This window comes from Echiichthys vipera (assembly GCF_963691815.1).
Source record: "Echiichthys vipera genome assembly, chromosome: X".
Lineage (NCBI taxonomy): Eukaryota > Metazoa > Chordata > Actinopteri > Perciformes > Trachinidae > Echiichthys > Echiichthys vipera.
The window spans coordinates 44,190,851-44,207,810 of NC_139825.1; the positions used below are offsets into that span (position 1 = coordinate 44,190,851).

A 16,960-nucleotide genomic window follows, 5' to 3' on the forward strand; every position below is an offset into this window, starting at 1 on the left:
TCCTTAACGACACCCTTAAAGATCCAGTGCTTTAAGTTTCTATTCCTTCAAGTTGTTACAAAAATAGGGAAAGAGCCCTGATCCCAAGTGAAGGAGTTCAAGTACCTCGGGATCATGTTCACAAGTGAGGGGAAGATGGAGCGTGGTTTTGGCCAGAGAATCGGAGCAGCGGGGGCCGTGTTGCAGTCGCTCTACTGCACCGTTGTGACAAAAAGAGAGTTGAGCCGGAAGGCAAAGCTCTTGATCTACAGGTCAATCTTCGTTCCTACCCTCACCTGTGGTCATGAAAGCTGGTCATGACCGAAAGAACGAGGCCGTGGGTACAAGTGGGCGAGATGTGTTTTCTCAGGAGGGGGTCTGGAGTCTCCCTTAGAGAGAGGGGGAGAAGTTCAGCATCCGTGAGGACCTCAGAGTAGAGCTGCTGCTCCTTTGCGTTGAAAGGAGCCAGTTGAGGTGGTTCAGGATCATCTGGTAAGGATGAACCCTGGGCGCCTCCCTAGGGAGGTGTTCCAGGCACGTCCAGCTGGGAGGAGGCCTCGGGGAAGACCCAGGACCAGGTGGAGAGATTATGTCTCCACACTGGCCTGGGAACGCCTCAGGATCCCCCAGTTAGAGCTGGTTAATGTGGCCCAGGAAAGGGAAGTTTGGGGTCCCCTGCTAAAGCTGCTGCCCCCACGACCCGACCCTGGATAAGAGGCTGAAGATGAGATGAGATATGTGATATTAGAAAAGAGGTATAGATGTTAAACAACATAAATCTTGTCTTGTTGAAAATGAACAAACATGAAAACAGACAAACTCAAAATAATAAAGTATAATATTGACAGTCTATTCCCATGATATATTTAAAGGAGAATACAGAAGAGGTAAAAGTGTTTATCGTTATTAAGAGTGCGTGTACGTGTTTTCAAGGTGACGCACATTAATATCTGCAGTGTAAATCTGACAAACACTAAATCACACTTATTGTTGTTTACTTGTTTGTTGTGAGTCCAGAATATCTTTGGCTCTTTGAAACAAAAAACATGAAAGTAAAAATAGCAACGCAATTTAAAAGCAGCTGTGTGGCACTGTCATCGTCCCTCCCAGGTGAAGGCGTTTGGTCCCGGTCTGAAGGGAGGTCTGGTGGGAAAGCCGGCAGAGTTCACCATTGACACCAAGGGCGCAGGCACCGGTGGTCTGGGGCTCACGGTGGAGGGTCCGACCGAGGCCAAGATCGAGTGTTCAGACAACGGAGACGGGACCTGCTCAGTCTCCTACCTGCCCACCGAGCCCGGAGAATACCTGGTTAACATCCTGTTCGAGGATGTCGACATTCCAGGCTCGCCGTTCAAAGCCGACATCCAGATGCCCTTTGACCCTTCTAAGGTTGTGGCATCGGGGTCGGGCCTGAAAAGAGCCAAGGTGAGGACTGGAAGATGGAGGCTGTAGGAACAGTTTTTATTTACAACATTTTATAAACATGAGATACATTTTAAAGATCAAAGTTTGAGTTCAAATCCTGGATCCATTTTGGATGAATACAGTTATGTTGATGCGTTTTGTTCCAGCTGTTTGTTCTGTTATGAACCTCTGACTGTCACAGTATGAAGTCTGATCCAGCTCGTTGTGTCCGTGCAGGTTGGAGAGACCAGTGTGGTGAATGTGGACTGTTCGCAGGCCGGACCGGGGCAACTCAGCCTGGAGGCCGCACCAGACTCCTCACCGACCACTCCGACTGGCTCTGCACCAGGCTCCGGTAACACCAACACTGCTGTCATTCACCACTCAAGTTCGCACACTGTTCGCTGTTATTTGGGTGTTCTGGTGCTTCAGCGTGTTTTTAATGAGCACGTCTGTGTTAAACACTTACCAAGACGTCCTTAAGTTGTTGGGTTAGGTACGGTTCCAAAGGTACTATAAAGATTGATGGATATATTTGATGGAAACACAGCTTTTGTCTCTGAGGAAATTAACTGAAATAAATGGCTGCCTGAAAGTGGAAAACCAACTGTTTGATAGGAAAAAAGCAACAACTTCTACAACAATATACCGTCATTTCCGGACTATAAAGCGCACCTGACTATAAGGCGCACCAGCTAAATTTAGGGTAAAATACAGATTGCTCCATATAAAAGCCGCACCCGACTATAAGCCGCAGGCGTTTTGATGTGTAATTACCGTAGTATATAGGGGTTCCTGCTACCACGGAGGGGATTGTCGGGACAGAGATGACTGTTTGGGACCGCAAAGCGTCCCATTTATTAACAATAAATCTTTCAATCATTCAATCAAACTTTCACATCTTTGACATGGCGAACAGCATTCGTGCAGAGTACAAATAATACAACGGTGCAAAGTAATACAAAGTGCTCGCCTGTAACACGGCAGTAAAAGTGCAGTCCCGCGGCCGTTTACGTTATCAAAATAACCAGCCATTCATTGATGTCAAGGGTACGTGCAGCAGCTCTATTTCCTTCTTTGACAGCCAGATCGATTGCCTTTAACTTAAAAGCAGCATCATATGCACTTCTCCGTTTGTTTTCCATGTTGAGGGTGTTTGCATGAACACTTCCTTCGTGCAAACTGTCGCTGACGCTCTCCTACTCTTTGTTTTGCTCTCGTTACCTGGCGCCAGATGTCTGCCTCGGTCTCGCGCATCCTCGTAGTGCGCGCCCCTGGTTACCGTAAGCCGTAGAAAAGCCGCACCGTTGTATAAGCCCCAGGGACCAGAACGAGGGAAAAAAAGTAGCAGCTTATAGTCTGGAAATTACGGTATTTGTTATGAGTATGACATAATGGCCTTTTGTTGGGAGACATTGAAGAGTGTCTTCTGTTCGAAGCAGAACAAACCGCTCCATTTGAGATATTCAGACAGTCTTCAGTTCTGTAACATAAGTGTAAACACTGGACCGTTTTTGTTGCAGGTCTTAAACCAAAGACGGAGGTGGTGGACAATAAAGACGGGACCTACACGGTGACCTACGTGCCCCTGACCTCCGGCATGTACACCCTGCTGCTGAAGTACGGAGGAAAGGCCGTGCCCGGGTTCCCTGCCAAGGTGATGGTGGATCCTGCCGTCGACACCTCAAAGGTCAAAGTGTTCGGACCGGGAGTGGAAGGCACAGGTGCAGTGCGGTCCATCTGAGAGATGCTGTGCAATTCAAGTTGTCAGTTGATAGACTTTTATTCAAACATATGTTTCTCCTACCAGCTGTTTTCAGAGAAGCCACCACATCGTTCACAGTGGACGCCCATTCTCTGACCCGGCAAGGAGGAGACCACGTGAAAGCGGAGATCAGGAACTCGTCCGGAGCGCTGACAGACTGTCAGATAACCGACAAAGCCGATGGGACCTACGATGTCGAGTACACTCCTTTTGAGAACGGTAACAAACAGACCTGCTGCACCCGTGTGTTCAGGCCAACACTGATCATGAAGCTATAAACTATTTCACTGTAATCTAATACAAAACACAGTGTTGTGATCATCAGCTACTGTCTGTCCTGGTGTGCGTTTCAGGCATCCACAGCGTCCAGGTTCAGTATGACGACACACCGGTTCCTAAGAGCCCGTTCAAGGTGACTGTGGCGGAGGGATGTGACCCCAGCAGGGTTTTGGCGTCTGGCCCTGGGCTCGAACAAGCCCTGACTGACAAGCCCAATATCTTTAACATCATCACCAGGTACTGTTGGTCAAAGACAGGAAGAGACTGTTTTTGATCCGTGTGGAGTTTTGTAGCGTTCTGCTCAAACTGCTTCTGATTTTGGTTGTATCAATCCTTCCCCAGAGGGGCAGGTATCGGCGGTCTCAGCATCGCCTTGGAGGGTCCGTCAGAGTCAAAGATGACTTGCAAAGACAACAAAGATGGCAGCTGCACCGTGGAGTACGTTCCCTCCATCCCCGGCCACTACGACGTCAACATCACCTACGGAGGAGAGCACATCCCTGGTGAGATTAAGATTTGTAAAAGCCAAGTCGTGTTGGTGGCTGATGACACTGCATGGTTTTAAGACTGGTAGGATTGTTTGGTCAGTTGGTGAGGAGTGAGATTCTCCTATGCTGAGACGAGAGGGCGGGGCTTGACCTTGTTGCTATGGATGACATCATGTTCATCCCTTCTGTGCCCACAGTGATTTGCTGAGAGGGAACGAGTCCCTAACAGTGAATTTATGATAAAAACACTTCAATGTGGAGGTGAATGAACTGCAGCACTATGTCGGGTCTGGATAAGACGTTTATCGTCTGGAGCAAAATCCTCCTGACGGACAGCTGAGAGACGCCAAGATCGTCTGAGCTGCACAGCTGCGTTTGTCCTGAGAGTTGTACCAACTTTAATCTGCGGTGATATTTGGTGGTTTTTATTGTTTAGGGATGTGATGTCATCCCTGACCAACTCCTCCACGTTCATAATGCCAGCTCCATTAAGGTGATACTCTGAATGACTTAGTTTGATAGATTTAGCTACTTTGAGCGCTAAAATGCTTTGTGAATTACACGTACCGTATTGTCTGCACTATAAGGCGCACGTTAAGACCTTCAAATGTCTCAAAGGCCGACAGTGCGCCTTATAATCCGGTGCTCCTTATATATGGACCAATATTGAGCCACAACAGGTCTCCAACTACGGTGAGCAGCCGCCGACTCTATTTTCCCCCGTAGAAGAAGTAACGCACGGTGCATGTTGAGATATACGACTGCGTGAAGCGTGCCGTTTCATTTCCATGTGTGTGTTTGTGTAAAGAGCCCAAAATGGCTCCTATTAAGAGACACGCTAACGACGCAGAGTTTCAACTCAAGGCCATTAGTCACGCAGTAGAACACGGGAATAGAGCCGCAGCCAGAGAGTTTAACATGAACCAATCAATGGTGCGGAAGTGGAGGAAGCAACGAGACGACCTGCGCCAAGTAAAGAAGACGAAACAGAGTTTAGAGGGAACAGAGCGAGACGGCTGCAGCTGGAGGACAAACTCCAACAGTGGGTTGTTGAACAGAGAGCAGCAAGTAGAAGAGTCCGTACAATCACTGTTCCACTGAAGGCAACAGCGCTAGCCAATACTGTCCAGCTGCAGACCCCGAGCACAAGCCCCTCACTTGACACAAGCCCCTCACTTGTCACAAGCCCCTCACTTGTCACAAGCCCCTCACTTGTCACAAGCCCCTCACTTGTCACAAGCCCCTCACTTGTCACAAGCCCCTCACTTGTCACAAGCCCCTCACTTGTCACAAGCCCCTCACTTGTCACAAGCCCCTCACATGACACAAGCCTCTCACATGACACAAGCCCCTTGCTTGACGGAAGTGACGCAAAAGTTCGGCTTCGGGTCTGCAGCTGGATGCTACTCGCGCTAGCACGCGAACTTAACATCAATGAATTTAGAGGCGGTCCTTAACGTAACCCCAGCTTCGACTGTATTCTATGCGCCTTTTAATGTGGTGCGCCTTTATATATGAAAAAAGTTTCAAAATAAGACATTCATTGAAGGTGCGCCTTATAGTGCGGAAAATACGGTATCTTAAAAAGTAAGGAGTCCTAAAATTAGGAGTGAAACTCCCCTAATTTTTAAGAGTTACACCTAAATCCGCAAGTTAGGACCTACTCTTAGCTTTAAGATGTTTTGTGAATACGGCCCCTGGTCTCTGTGGTGATAAATGCAAGCTGCAGAGAGAGAGAGAGAGAGAGAGAGAGAGAGAGCGGAGACAGCCGGGTTTCTCCAGTGCTGAGAAGAAATGAGAGACGGAGTAACAGCATTTTGTCTTGTATTGCAATATTTCACATCAAATATTATAATAAAACACACCAGACACAGTGTGCAAGTTTCTGTGCATAGTAATTTTTTGGGGTGTTTTGAAAAATACAGACAATTGTTGTGACAACTGTCCCTCATATCTGTTTGTTATAACATTTTGTGTATTTGTTTTCATTAACAACTGACGTTAAAAGACATCTTAGTGTTTTCCAGTTGATGTTAAAAAGATGTCTGTTATTGGCTGATAAAAGACGCGTAGCCTGTTTCTGTTTAATGTTTTAAAGATGTGGTCGAAGGTAAAAAAGCCGCAGCTCACTTTAATTGACTCGGTTCAGGAAACGCTCAGCGTGGTTCCTCGTTGGACACTTTTCACAGACAGCTGGTATGTGTGAACACAGCTGGAGGTGCAGAGAGCTTCAGGATGCAGAAACCCCATTACCCAGAAACCACGTCACCCAGGTCAAATTCACACCAATGCTTTATAGAGCTTTTGCAATTAATCGATAGTTAGGCTACTTACTGTGATTTTAAGGATCAGAGGTCAATGATGCGCAGGCAGAAAAGCTGAATTTGAGACGATATCTCCCAGAAATGAACAGTGCTGCAGTGAATCGTTATTTTCAAGAATCTGACAGTTATTTTATCTATTGTTGGTCCTCTAACATGTCAGAACAGAAAAAAGCCTAAATGAACGTCTATCCTCAAAGCAATTCAGTCAAAAGCAACTGGACTTGGTTATTTGTCCCAGCCTGGTCCTGGTCCTGGTCCAGTCCCAGCCTGGTCCTGGTCCAGTCCCAGCCTGGTACTGGTCCTGGTCCTGGTCCTGGTCCAGTCCCAGCCTGGTCCTGGTCCTGGTCCAGTCCCAGCCTGGTCCTGGTCCTGGTCCTGGTCCCAGTCCCAGTCTGGTCAGATGCGTACATGAACTGATGAAGCCTCTTGGATGAGAGGTGAAACGTCTTCCTAGACAAATAACCAAGTCCAGTTGCTTTTGACTGGAATTGCTTTGAGGATAACGACGACCTGGACTAATGAGAACATTCACAGGCTCAATGAACGTCTTTTTTCGTCCAATCAGCACTCCAGAACCTAGAATTCGAACCTATTTAGCTTTAAAAATAACTTTAATCAGTCAGTTAATTATCAAAATAACTGCCATGATAACGACGACCTGGACACATGAGAACATTCACAGGCTTAATTAACGTCACGTATTTTTTTTTGGTTGTTTTTCAATCATCTAGAACATGGGTGTCAAAGTCAAGGCCCGAGGGCCAGATCCGGCCCGTGGATGAATGATCTAGGCCCCCGGGATGATATTTGATTAGTATTAGAACCGGCCCGCACGCCACAGCTGCCTGCTGGTGTTTTTCACGCACCAAAACTACATTACCCACAATGCAACGGTAGCCCACAAACTCACTGCAAAAATGTTTTCACTTGAAATCACTGACAGAGCCGTACAAAAATATTGGATTATTCATGTAATTATTAAATAAAATACGGTACACTGTGTTAGGTCTTGGTTCAATATGTTTATACAATCTAAACAAACAATCATTTTAATATGTTTTAATAAGCATTGAACCAGTCCGGCCCTCGGCTTGTAGCAAATATGTTTTTTTGGCCCTTTGATGTGTTTGACTTTGACATCCCTGCTCTAGAACCTAAATAAATTTAGCTTTAAAAATAACTTTAATCAATCAGTTAATTATCAAAATAATTAAAATAACTGCCAATTCTTTTGGGGGATTATTGTTGTGAAAATGAGTTGAGGGAAACATCTGGATTTGTTTGTTTCCTGTAGGAACAGTGTGATAAATTGTGCTCACATCATCTTTGTTTGCCCTCCATAAGAAGCATTCCTTTGTTTTTGTGACGTACACCAACTTTTCCTCTTCGTGTTATTTCCAGGAAGTCCATTCGGGGTCCCGGTGAAGGACATGGTGGACCCCACGAAGGTCAAGGTGTCTGGTCCGGGTGTGGGGTCAGGGGTCAGAGCCAATATCCCACAATCCTTCACTGTGGACTGCAGGAAGGCCGGCGTGGCCCCCCTGGCCGTGGCCGTCACCTCTCCTAAGGGCCACGCAGAACCTGTGGAGGTGACGGACAATGGGGACGGGACTCACCTGGTGTCCTACACTCCGTCAGTGGAGGGGCCGTACTCTGTGGCCGTCAGATACGCAGAGGAGGACGTCCCACGCAGGTACTGAGCACCATAGAAGAAGAAGAAGAAGTCGATAAATGGAGCTTTAGGATTGATTTGTTGTCACCAACTTTTATCTCGGTGGTTCTTTGTTGTGTGGGATAATCATCTCAACGCTCTGACAGGGTTCCCGCTCCCTCTTGAAAATGCAGAACAGCACTGTCCTAATTTACCAGTAGATCTAGTATTGACATATTTAACTGGCTCCAGAAAATACAGACTTGACCCCGAAAAGATCACTGCCAGTCACTGTTGCTCTGCAGGTTGTCTGACATGACAGCTTAAAAATGGAGCGTTCATCTTCACGTCTGGTAAACTTTAAAGCTTTCAAGTGTCGTACCGTAGCGCTCGTCTTACCAACAAGTTGAGTTTCAAACAATTAAAATTACCAGGTGTGTTCATGACTGGAAAACTAGTCTGAACTAAACTAAAATATTAAAAATTCAAACTGTAGAGGAGTTAAATATTGGGTTTGTAATGATAATTCCTGAGCCGTTTACTTTATCTGTAGGGAAAATTACATCTCTCTTTGTGGTCAAAGAGTGACAAATGACAAAACAGACTTGTGTGTTTTGCTCAGGAGCACGTCGGCGCTGAACTGTCGTCCCTTAGCTTCAGTGTCTGTAGTAACTGTCTCTGTGGTCTCTTCAGTCCTTTCAAGTTTCGGGTTCTGCTCACTCACGATGCCAGTAAAGTGCAAGCCAGCGGCCCGGGGCTGACCAATGGCGTCCCCGCCAGCTTCCCCGTTGAATTTAACATCGACGCCAAGGACTCCGGCGAGGGCCAACTGAGCGTGCTCATTACCGTCAGTAACACACACTCATAATAACACACACACACACAAATGAAAAAGAAACATCTCATTTATCTGTCCTCTTCTTTCTTCCCACCAGGACCCGGACGGTAAACCTAAACAACCCAGTATCCATGACAACGGAGACGGTACATACCGAGTGTCTTATATCCCTGACCGTGCGGGCCGGTACACCATCGTCATAAAGTATGGCGGTGACGACATCCCCGCCTCGCCTTATAAAGTCCGCGCCACAGCAACCGGAGATGCCAGCAAGTGCACCGTCACCGGTACGTGACCACGGAGAACAAGTCTCACAGGAAACATAAATACAAACAAATCTAAATGTCCTCCACCTCCACCCCTCCCAGGTCCAGGTGTGGGTCCCACGGTGACCATCGGTGAGGAGTTGGGTTTGGTGGTGAACGCTAAGGGTGCCGGGAAAGGGAAGGTGAGCTGCGTGGTGATTCAGCCCGACGGCAGCGAGGTGGAGGCTGAGGTGCTGGAGAACGAGGACGGCACCTTTGACATCTTCTATACAGCGCCGGCGCCTGGGAACTACGTCATCTACGTCCGCTTCGGGGGGGAAAACATCCCGTGCAGTCCCTTAAAAGTCATGGTGAGGGCAGGTGGTCGTCTGGGGGGTTTTATTTCTCTCTGATGGGGAACAACGATGAGTTCATGTAAGGCAGAGGTGGAGACAGATTTAAAGGACCATACCTGTGTTTTAGATAAACTATGAATCTGGTCCGTACGGTTTTTAGGGCTTTAAGAATGACAGGAAAGCCGCTCCCATACTCTTCCGGGTGAGCTAGAGTGCTGTTCTTGCCGTTCGATGCAGAATGGTTTGAAAAAATCATCTGGTGCAGATTTTAAATGATTAACTAAGTTGCAGTTAACTTTTTGACTTCATATCTTCAGTTTACAGACAAGGATTTTCCCATGAGGCCACAGCTGTGTATGTCATCATCTGTCTGTTAGCGTGTTTGTGTGCGTTTGTGCGTGCGTGTGTGTGTGTTTTCAGATGTTAACCCTTACTGTCATGTCTTCAGGCTACTGATGAGGTACCCATGATGGAAGAGAAGACGTCTCTGCAGCAACAGGCCGCCCCTGGAGCTGGCTTCCAGCCCTGGGTACCCCCTACACCTTCCACCCCCCCAACACACACACACACACACACTCTCACACACACACACACACACACACACACACATATATATACATACACACTGCTCCTCTCTTGCAGGTGGCTGCTGGTTAAAACTTCACCTCTCTCTTTCTCTCTCTCCATCCTAAAGTGCACTCGCACTCCAGCTTTGCCTCCTCCACGCCATCGCTTCTCTTTTTGCATCAGCCAATGGGATCGCAGCAAACATTTAACAAAGTTAACGCAAATCATAAAAACCCAGGTGTTTGTGAGATGTGATGCAGAAGCCGTTGCTACGGTTACGGGTGTTTGAGGATTCATTGTTTTCTTTGTGGCGGTCTCTCTGTCTCTGTATTCCTCGTCCTCAGTGCACTCTTCATCGCTGTGGCTGTGTCACAGTCACCTCATCATCATCATCATCATCATCATCTTTCTTCTTCCTCTCTGCTCCATCGCACTTCTCCTCCAAGGATGTCCCTGTGTGGGCGGGGCTTGGATGCAGCAGCATGTTTCTAATGCAGGTCGCTGAGATGGACAGGAAGTTGCTCTCAGTATTGAACAGAAACGTTAAACTGTCCTTGTGTCTGTCTGTCTTCTCCAGGTGACGCCAGAAAGCTACGAGCCAATCAGCACTAGTGTTGATGGAAGCGGCTTCAGACCCTTCGACATGGTTATTCCTTTCTCCTTCAGGAAGGGAGAAATCAGCGGTGAGGGAGACACTGTTGTGAAGCGTAACTTTTTTTATGTTGATCATTTTCCTCGATTAACTGATTGGTTCTTTGGTCTTTAAGGGCGCACTCACACTGTCCTTCCGCACCGCGCCAAAACAGGTCTTTCAGCTAAAGCCTAGTGCGTTTGACCAGTGTGAGTGCACCCGCTCCGTGCATAACTGCGGCCAGCTGGCCGTCCACGGCCCGTCTGAGAGAGGTGGGCTTTTGTAGAGCGTGTTTGCACATGTACGAGCACGAGGCCTATGGCGGTTCTGACGTCATTTATGTGCGCCTGTTGGGACATAGAAAAAAGAAGGAGGGACCATGCGCGGACATTTAAAACAATGGCGGTGAAAGGTTCACGTTGGTGTGATGCGGAGGTGGAGTGTTTACTGCAGATTTGGTCGATGAAAAGATTCAAAAACAGTCGACAAGACGCACAAAAACTCTGAGGTCTATGGAAAGATTTGTAAACAAAGCCATGCATTGCCATGACGTCAATCAATGCGTGTGACGTGTTACGGCGTGATGACGTATGGACAGCAAGAAGCATTTGCGTGAGGCCCAGGTAGTGTGAGTACAAACGGGCCTGGGGCGCAGGGGGAGAGGGAGGGGGGACAAGTACCCTAAAGCCCGGGGCGCGGTGCGGAAGGACAGTGTGAGTGCGCCCTAAGATGCTGAAAAGTGTCGCTCAGTGTTACCCAAAGCCCAAAGATGACGTCCTCAAATGTTCTTAATTGTGATGATGGTGAAAGATGTTCAATTTATCGTCATAGATTAGGAAAGAAACCAGAAAATATTCACATTAAAGAAGCTGGAATCGGAGAACTATGACCTTTTTTTCTTTAAAAATGACACAAAAGTTAGCAGAAGACATTTAGGGAGTACTTTCTTCAGTAGTTGAGCTCCTTAGCCTGGAAATCAAGACTCGCATCTACAAAGACGTAAGTAATGAGCGACAGTTCCCAACTAAAGGGGCAGCACCAATGCGCGCATTTCAAAATACCACTGCATTCTGTCGGAAACCACTACGATGAGTTTGTTTCTATCACGACTGTGGCGTTGCAATACTGTCCTCACCCGGTTACGCTCGCCCATTACAGATAGCATGATTTGATCGGTGATTCGGGATTTTCTGTTAATGAGCTCCAATGGTTCGTGTACAGAGGCAGCGGCAGAGCAAGTTGAAATCTGCTGACAGTGTGTCTGGGTTTCCAGGGTAACAGCTTTTTCGTAGAACAAGGTTTGTACAGCTGCTTGAAATCTGCTGGAAAATCTCTCTAGGTCGTCCTTAGTCGTTGTCTCCAGTCATCCCGTTTCTCCGTACATCTTTCCAGTTCGCCGGTACTCTGGGCTCCTGCCTCCCTCTTGAGTACGTCCACGTATGTTAGTGTGGGACGTCCTCTTGACCGGCACCCACGTGTCGGTTCCCACAGCACCAGCTTGCTGGCTGACAGTTCTGGGTGTCTTTGGCCGTGTCCTGCAAGTCTCATCCTCCTTACAGCGATCTTTCCACTCACCCTTGGTGTTCCCTCACACAGGATCATGTTGGTTACATGTGCGTTCTTGCTCATGTTAAGCACCGCACGCAACATCCTGGTGTAGCACCCGTCCAGGGACTTCTCTAGGGTTGGTTTAAGGGTTCAGCGTTCACCGCCATAGAGGAGAACAGACTCTACTGTCGCGTAGAAGAAGCTGAGATTGATTTGGCCGGGGAGAGTGGAGTTCCATACGCTGGTCATCCCGTTCAGGGCCCTCCACGCAAGAGCCTTCCTCACTTTTAGATCTTGCTCAGTTGAGTTGACCCATGAGCATCAGCGCAGTGCCTCCTGCTGGAAAATGCTTGAATTTTAATGTTTTCAAGGTTTCAAAGGTGCTTGAACTTTGGATAAAGTGCTTGAAATTGTATCTTTCACAACAAACAGTCGCAGAATAGAAGTTAGATTCTTATCTTTATGGTGAAAACACAATTTAAGTTGTTTAATAACAAATATTCAAACATGATGAACAAGAGTGAAATCATTATTTTCAATATGTATGTATTTGTAGATAATATGTAATTCACCGCAGCTGTAAGGTGCTGGAAAACCTTGGAAATGGACCTTGAAAGTGCTTGAATTTGACCTCGGAAAAGGTTTAATAAAAAACTGAAATTTAAAAGGTCTGCTCTATTGCCACTGATCACTGATCCAGCTGTTTGAGTCTATATTGGCCCAATATCTGTTATCGGTATCAGTCGAGATATTTTACCCAAAGCCACAAACGTAAACCTCAGGGTGGACGATTCAGAGAATCACCAAAAGCTGTAATATTTCTCTGGAAACCATGAAAATCTTGTGCTAATAAAGTGGTGGACCGACAGAGAGAGAGAGCATACGATCATAAAGCAAACACTTTTTAAAGTAGAATAATAACAACAAATAAAGTATGATGTTAATATGTAAAGTATATTTACGTGTGTGTCTCTCAGGTGAGGTGCTGATGCCTTCAGGAAAATCAGCTCAGCCGCTGATCTCAGACAACCTGGACGGGACGGTCACGGTGCAGTACTCGCCCACTGAGGCCGGCCTGCACGAGATGCACATCAAATACAACGGCACACACATCCCAGGTCAGCACACACACACACACAACACACACACACACACACACACACACACACACACACACACACACACACACACACACACACACACACACACACACACACAGAGATCTCTTGATGATGGTTAGAAAGGTAAAATAAACACCTGGGGCCACGTGCACAAAAACCATACCTGTAGTGCAATGTGTGTTGTACTGACAGGCTGTTTGTGTGTGTGTGTGTGTTGCAGAGTCTCCTCTTCAGTTTTATGTGAACAACACCAGTAGTCCCCATGTCACAGCCTATGGTCCTGGTCTGAGCTACGGTGTCGCCAACAAGACGGCCACGTTCTCAGTCTTCACAGAGGATGCCTCTGAAGGTATGTTAGCAGGAGCAGAGATGGCAGTTATTCTGGTAACGTCACCTGACAGATACAGAAACTGTCTCAGTTTGATGATAGACCATGGTTAAATTCCTGATGGTTCGTATTACCTGTCTGATTAACGCACTTTGAATTACTGACAGTAAATACAGTCCAGTGTTTTGAAGCAAGGATTTTATTTTGTCTGTCCAGGGGGTCTGGACCTCGCCATCGAGGGTCCGTCCAAAGCAGAGATCAGCTGCGTGGACAACAAAGACGGAACATGCAGCGTCAGCTACCTGCCCACTCTGCCCGGAGACTACAACATCCTGGTCAAATACAACAGCAAGCACATTGCCGGCAGCCCGTTCACCGCCAGGATCATCGGTCAGAATACACACACGCACACTCACACACTCACACACACACACACTCACTCACACACACGCTCACACACTCACACACTCACTCACACACTCACACACTCACACACTCACACACTCACACTCTCACTCACACACTCTCTCACTCACTCACTCACTCACTCACTCACTCACTCACTAACCGCCAGGATCATCGGTCAGACTAAGCACACACTCACTCACTCACTCACTCACTCGCTCACTCGCTCACTCGCTCGCTCGCTCACTCTCTCACTCGCTCACTCACTCACTCACTCACTCACCGCCAGGATCATCGGTAGACTATGCACACGCACTCACTCTCTCACTCGCTCACTCTCTCACTCACTCACTCACTCACTCGCTCGCTCGCTCACTCACTCACTCACTCACTCACTCACTCACTCGCTCGCTCGCTCACTCACTCACTCACTCACTCGCTCACTCACTCACTCACTCACTCACCGCCAGGATCATCGGTAGACTATGCACACGCACTCACTCTCTCACTCTCTTTCTCACTCACTCACTCACTCACTCACTCACCGCCAGGATCATCGGTAGACTATGCACACGCACTCACTCACTCACTCTCTCACTCACTCACTCTCTTACTCTCTCACTCACTCACTCTCTTACTCTCTCACTCACTCTCACTCTCTCTCTCTCACTCACTCACTCTCTCACTCTCTCACTCACTCTCTCACTCTCTCTCTCTCTCTCTCTCACTCTCTCACTCTCTCACTCTCTCACTCTCTCACTCACTCTCTCACTCTCTCACTCTCTCACTCTCTCACTCTCTCACTCACTCTCTCTCTCGCTCACTCGCTCTCTCGCTCTCTCTCGCTCACTCGCTCACTCACTCTCTCACTCACTCACTCTCTCACTCTCTCACTCTCTCACTCTCTCACTCACTCACTCACTCTCACACACACACACGTAATGGTTTTCATAGATCATAGGGACGACCTTTCTAATCCTCATGTGTGGGGACCAACCATTCTAGAGATCGGTACAGGGGCCAGTAGGTAAGTCTTTAAAACACTCTTTTAATAAACTCTGGGTTCACTAACTACGTTGTTGGTGCTTTGTTTTACGTGTAAGGACTCTTCTCACGCTGCTGCAGAGGTTTGCTGTTATTTTCAGCAGTATTAGTGGTTAAAAAAGACGTTTTAATGCGTTCAACTTGCTGCCCCGAGCTAATCGGGCTGTTAGCGTCTCTCTGGTAAATCTACGTTAATCGCTCATACACATAAAAAAATGTCTCAAAAAATTAATTTCACTTTAACGTGCCATAGTTTAGTTATCCTATACAGGCCTTCAAATCAATCAATGAAGTGATGGGACCTTGATTTTGTTCCCCACGCCGTGACTGTGTAAACAGACAATGTCCCCGTAAGTGTAGGAATACAAGCACACACTAAAAACATCAACAGATCATTAATAATCACTAATGGCGAAAACAAATCATGACTAATAAGTCTTTTATTTCAATTTTTTATTTAAACAAAGGGTGTAAGAAGAGGGGAAATTTAATAAAATGCAGATTAACATTCACGTGTGTCTTTGTGTGTGTTTCAGAGGACAACCAGCGGCGCTCTCAGGTCAAACTGGGCTCTGCGGCAGATTTCTCTCTGGACATTAATGAGCAGGACTTGAGCCTGTTGACCGCCAGCATCGTATCGCCATCCGGCCGTGACGAGCCCTGCCTGCTGAAGAGGATGGCCAACAACCACATCGGTAACACACACACACACACACACACACGCACACACACATATTCCTTCTTTTCTTTCTTTCCACATTGCTCACCCTCTCCTCCCCCTTCCTCCTTTTTTCTGTCCATTGTTCTGCTTTTTGTTTCCTCTCTCTCCTTCCTTTGTTTCTTTCCCCATCTCTTCCTCTCCTTCCTTTCATTCCCTCCGTATTGTCTCCCTCTCTGCATCCTCTTTCTCCTCCTTTAGGTATCTCCTTCATCCCCCGGGAGGTGGGCGAGCACCGGGTCAGCATCCTGAAGAACGGCTGTCACGTCGCCAACAGTCCCATCACCATCATGGTCGTCCAGTCTGAGATTGGCGACGCCAGCCTGGTCAAAGTTCAAGGCGACGGCCTTGTCCAAGGAACCACCTTCAGCAACTCCAGCTTCGTGGTCGACACACGGGAAGCCGGTAAGTGTGGAGGGCTTCAAACGCCAAAGCTGCAATTAATGATATAGATGTCCTTTTTTTAGCCACGCGATCTCTGTGACCCCTGACTGTGTTGGGAGTAAAGCAGTGGACCGACAGACAGATCTCAACGGTTATTCGTCTTCTAGCAGTAATATTAGTGTTTTAATGACATTGTCGTAATAACAGTCTACTCACACAGTCAAGACAGCTGCCCATTTCTGCTGTAAGCTTCATATATCTGTGAATGTGTGCGCAGGATATGGCGGTCTGGCTCTGTCCATCGAAGGTCCCAGTAAGGTGGACATCCAGACGGAGGACATGGAGGACGGCACGTGTAGAGTCAGCTATTGTCCTACTGAACCAGGAAACTACATTGTCTCAATCCGCTTCGCAGAGGAACACGTACCAGGTAACACACTTTTTTTTTATTATACAATTATTATAGATACAGCAACTCTTCTTACAGCATTCATTCCAAGACCCCTAAGGATACAATTATATTGAAAATAACTGTGGTATTTAGATCAAAACTGATGATTTTTCAGACACAAATTGCATCTCATAGTTAAAATTCTGAAACCAAAAATATTTAGATCTTCTTTTGTATTGATTCAGAATTGACTGTATAAAAAAATGGACGTAGCCTCTCCGTCAGGGTCTGTTCTCTTAACTTGATCCAATCGTACTCGCCTATGGGAGTCGCCATCTTGTCAGACATCGACTCTGCTTCAATCCTCTTACCAAAAAAGGGCATGTATGTGAAGTTGGGGGGAGGGAGATACGTCCATCTGGCTGACGTATACCTCCGAGGAGAAGTGAGGGCCAGAGGCTAGCTGTCACTCAAGAGGCCACGCCCCTAATTAT

The 16,960-nt window shown here is 47.2% G+C and overlaps 1 protein-coding gene across 2 annotated transcripts in view; it reads left to right on the forward strand.

Annotated features, from left to right (window-relative positions):
- Positions 1-16,960, forward strand: part of flnba (filamin B a) — a 91,281-nt gene that overhangs the window by 60,209 nt on the left and 14,112 nt on the right. The window contains exons 23-40 of one of the 2 annotated variants that reach the window (XM_083939930.1): positions 1,090-1,404; positions 1,621-1,738; positions 2,907-3,107; positions 3,194-3,367; positions 3,502-3,664; positions 3,770-3,930; positions 7,641-7,932; positions 8,584-8,737; positions 8,826-9,015; positions 9,097-9,344; positions 9,778-9,858; positions 10,474-10,579; positions 13,053-13,193; positions 13,417-13,545; positions 13,741-13,914; positions 15,510-15,668; positions 15,893-16,096; positions 16,353-16,505. In XM_083939930.1, coding sequence (XP_083796056.1) covers positions 1,090-1,404; positions 1,621-1,738; positions 2,907-3,107; positions 3,194-3,367; positions 3,502-3,664; positions 3,770-3,930; positions 7,641-7,932; positions 8,584-8,737; positions 8,826-9,015; positions 9,097-9,344; positions 9,778-9,858; positions 10,474-10,579; positions 13,053-13,193; positions 13,417-13,545; positions 13,741-13,914; positions 15,510-15,668; positions 15,893-16,096; positions 16,353-16,505 — 3,163 coding nt within the window. The remainder of the gene's footprint in view (positions 1-1,089; positions 1,405-1,620; positions 1,739-2,906; positions 3,108-3,193; positions 3,368-3,501; positions 3,665-3,769; positions 3,931-7,640; positions 7,933-8,583; positions 8,738-8,825; positions 9,016-9,096; positions 9,345-9,777; positions 9,859-10,473; positions 10,580-13,052; positions 13,194-13,416; positions 13,546-13,740; positions 13,915-15,509; positions 15,669-15,892; positions 16,097-16,352; positions 16,506-16,960) is intronic. The other variant, XM_083939931.1, reaches the window with a different exon arrangement.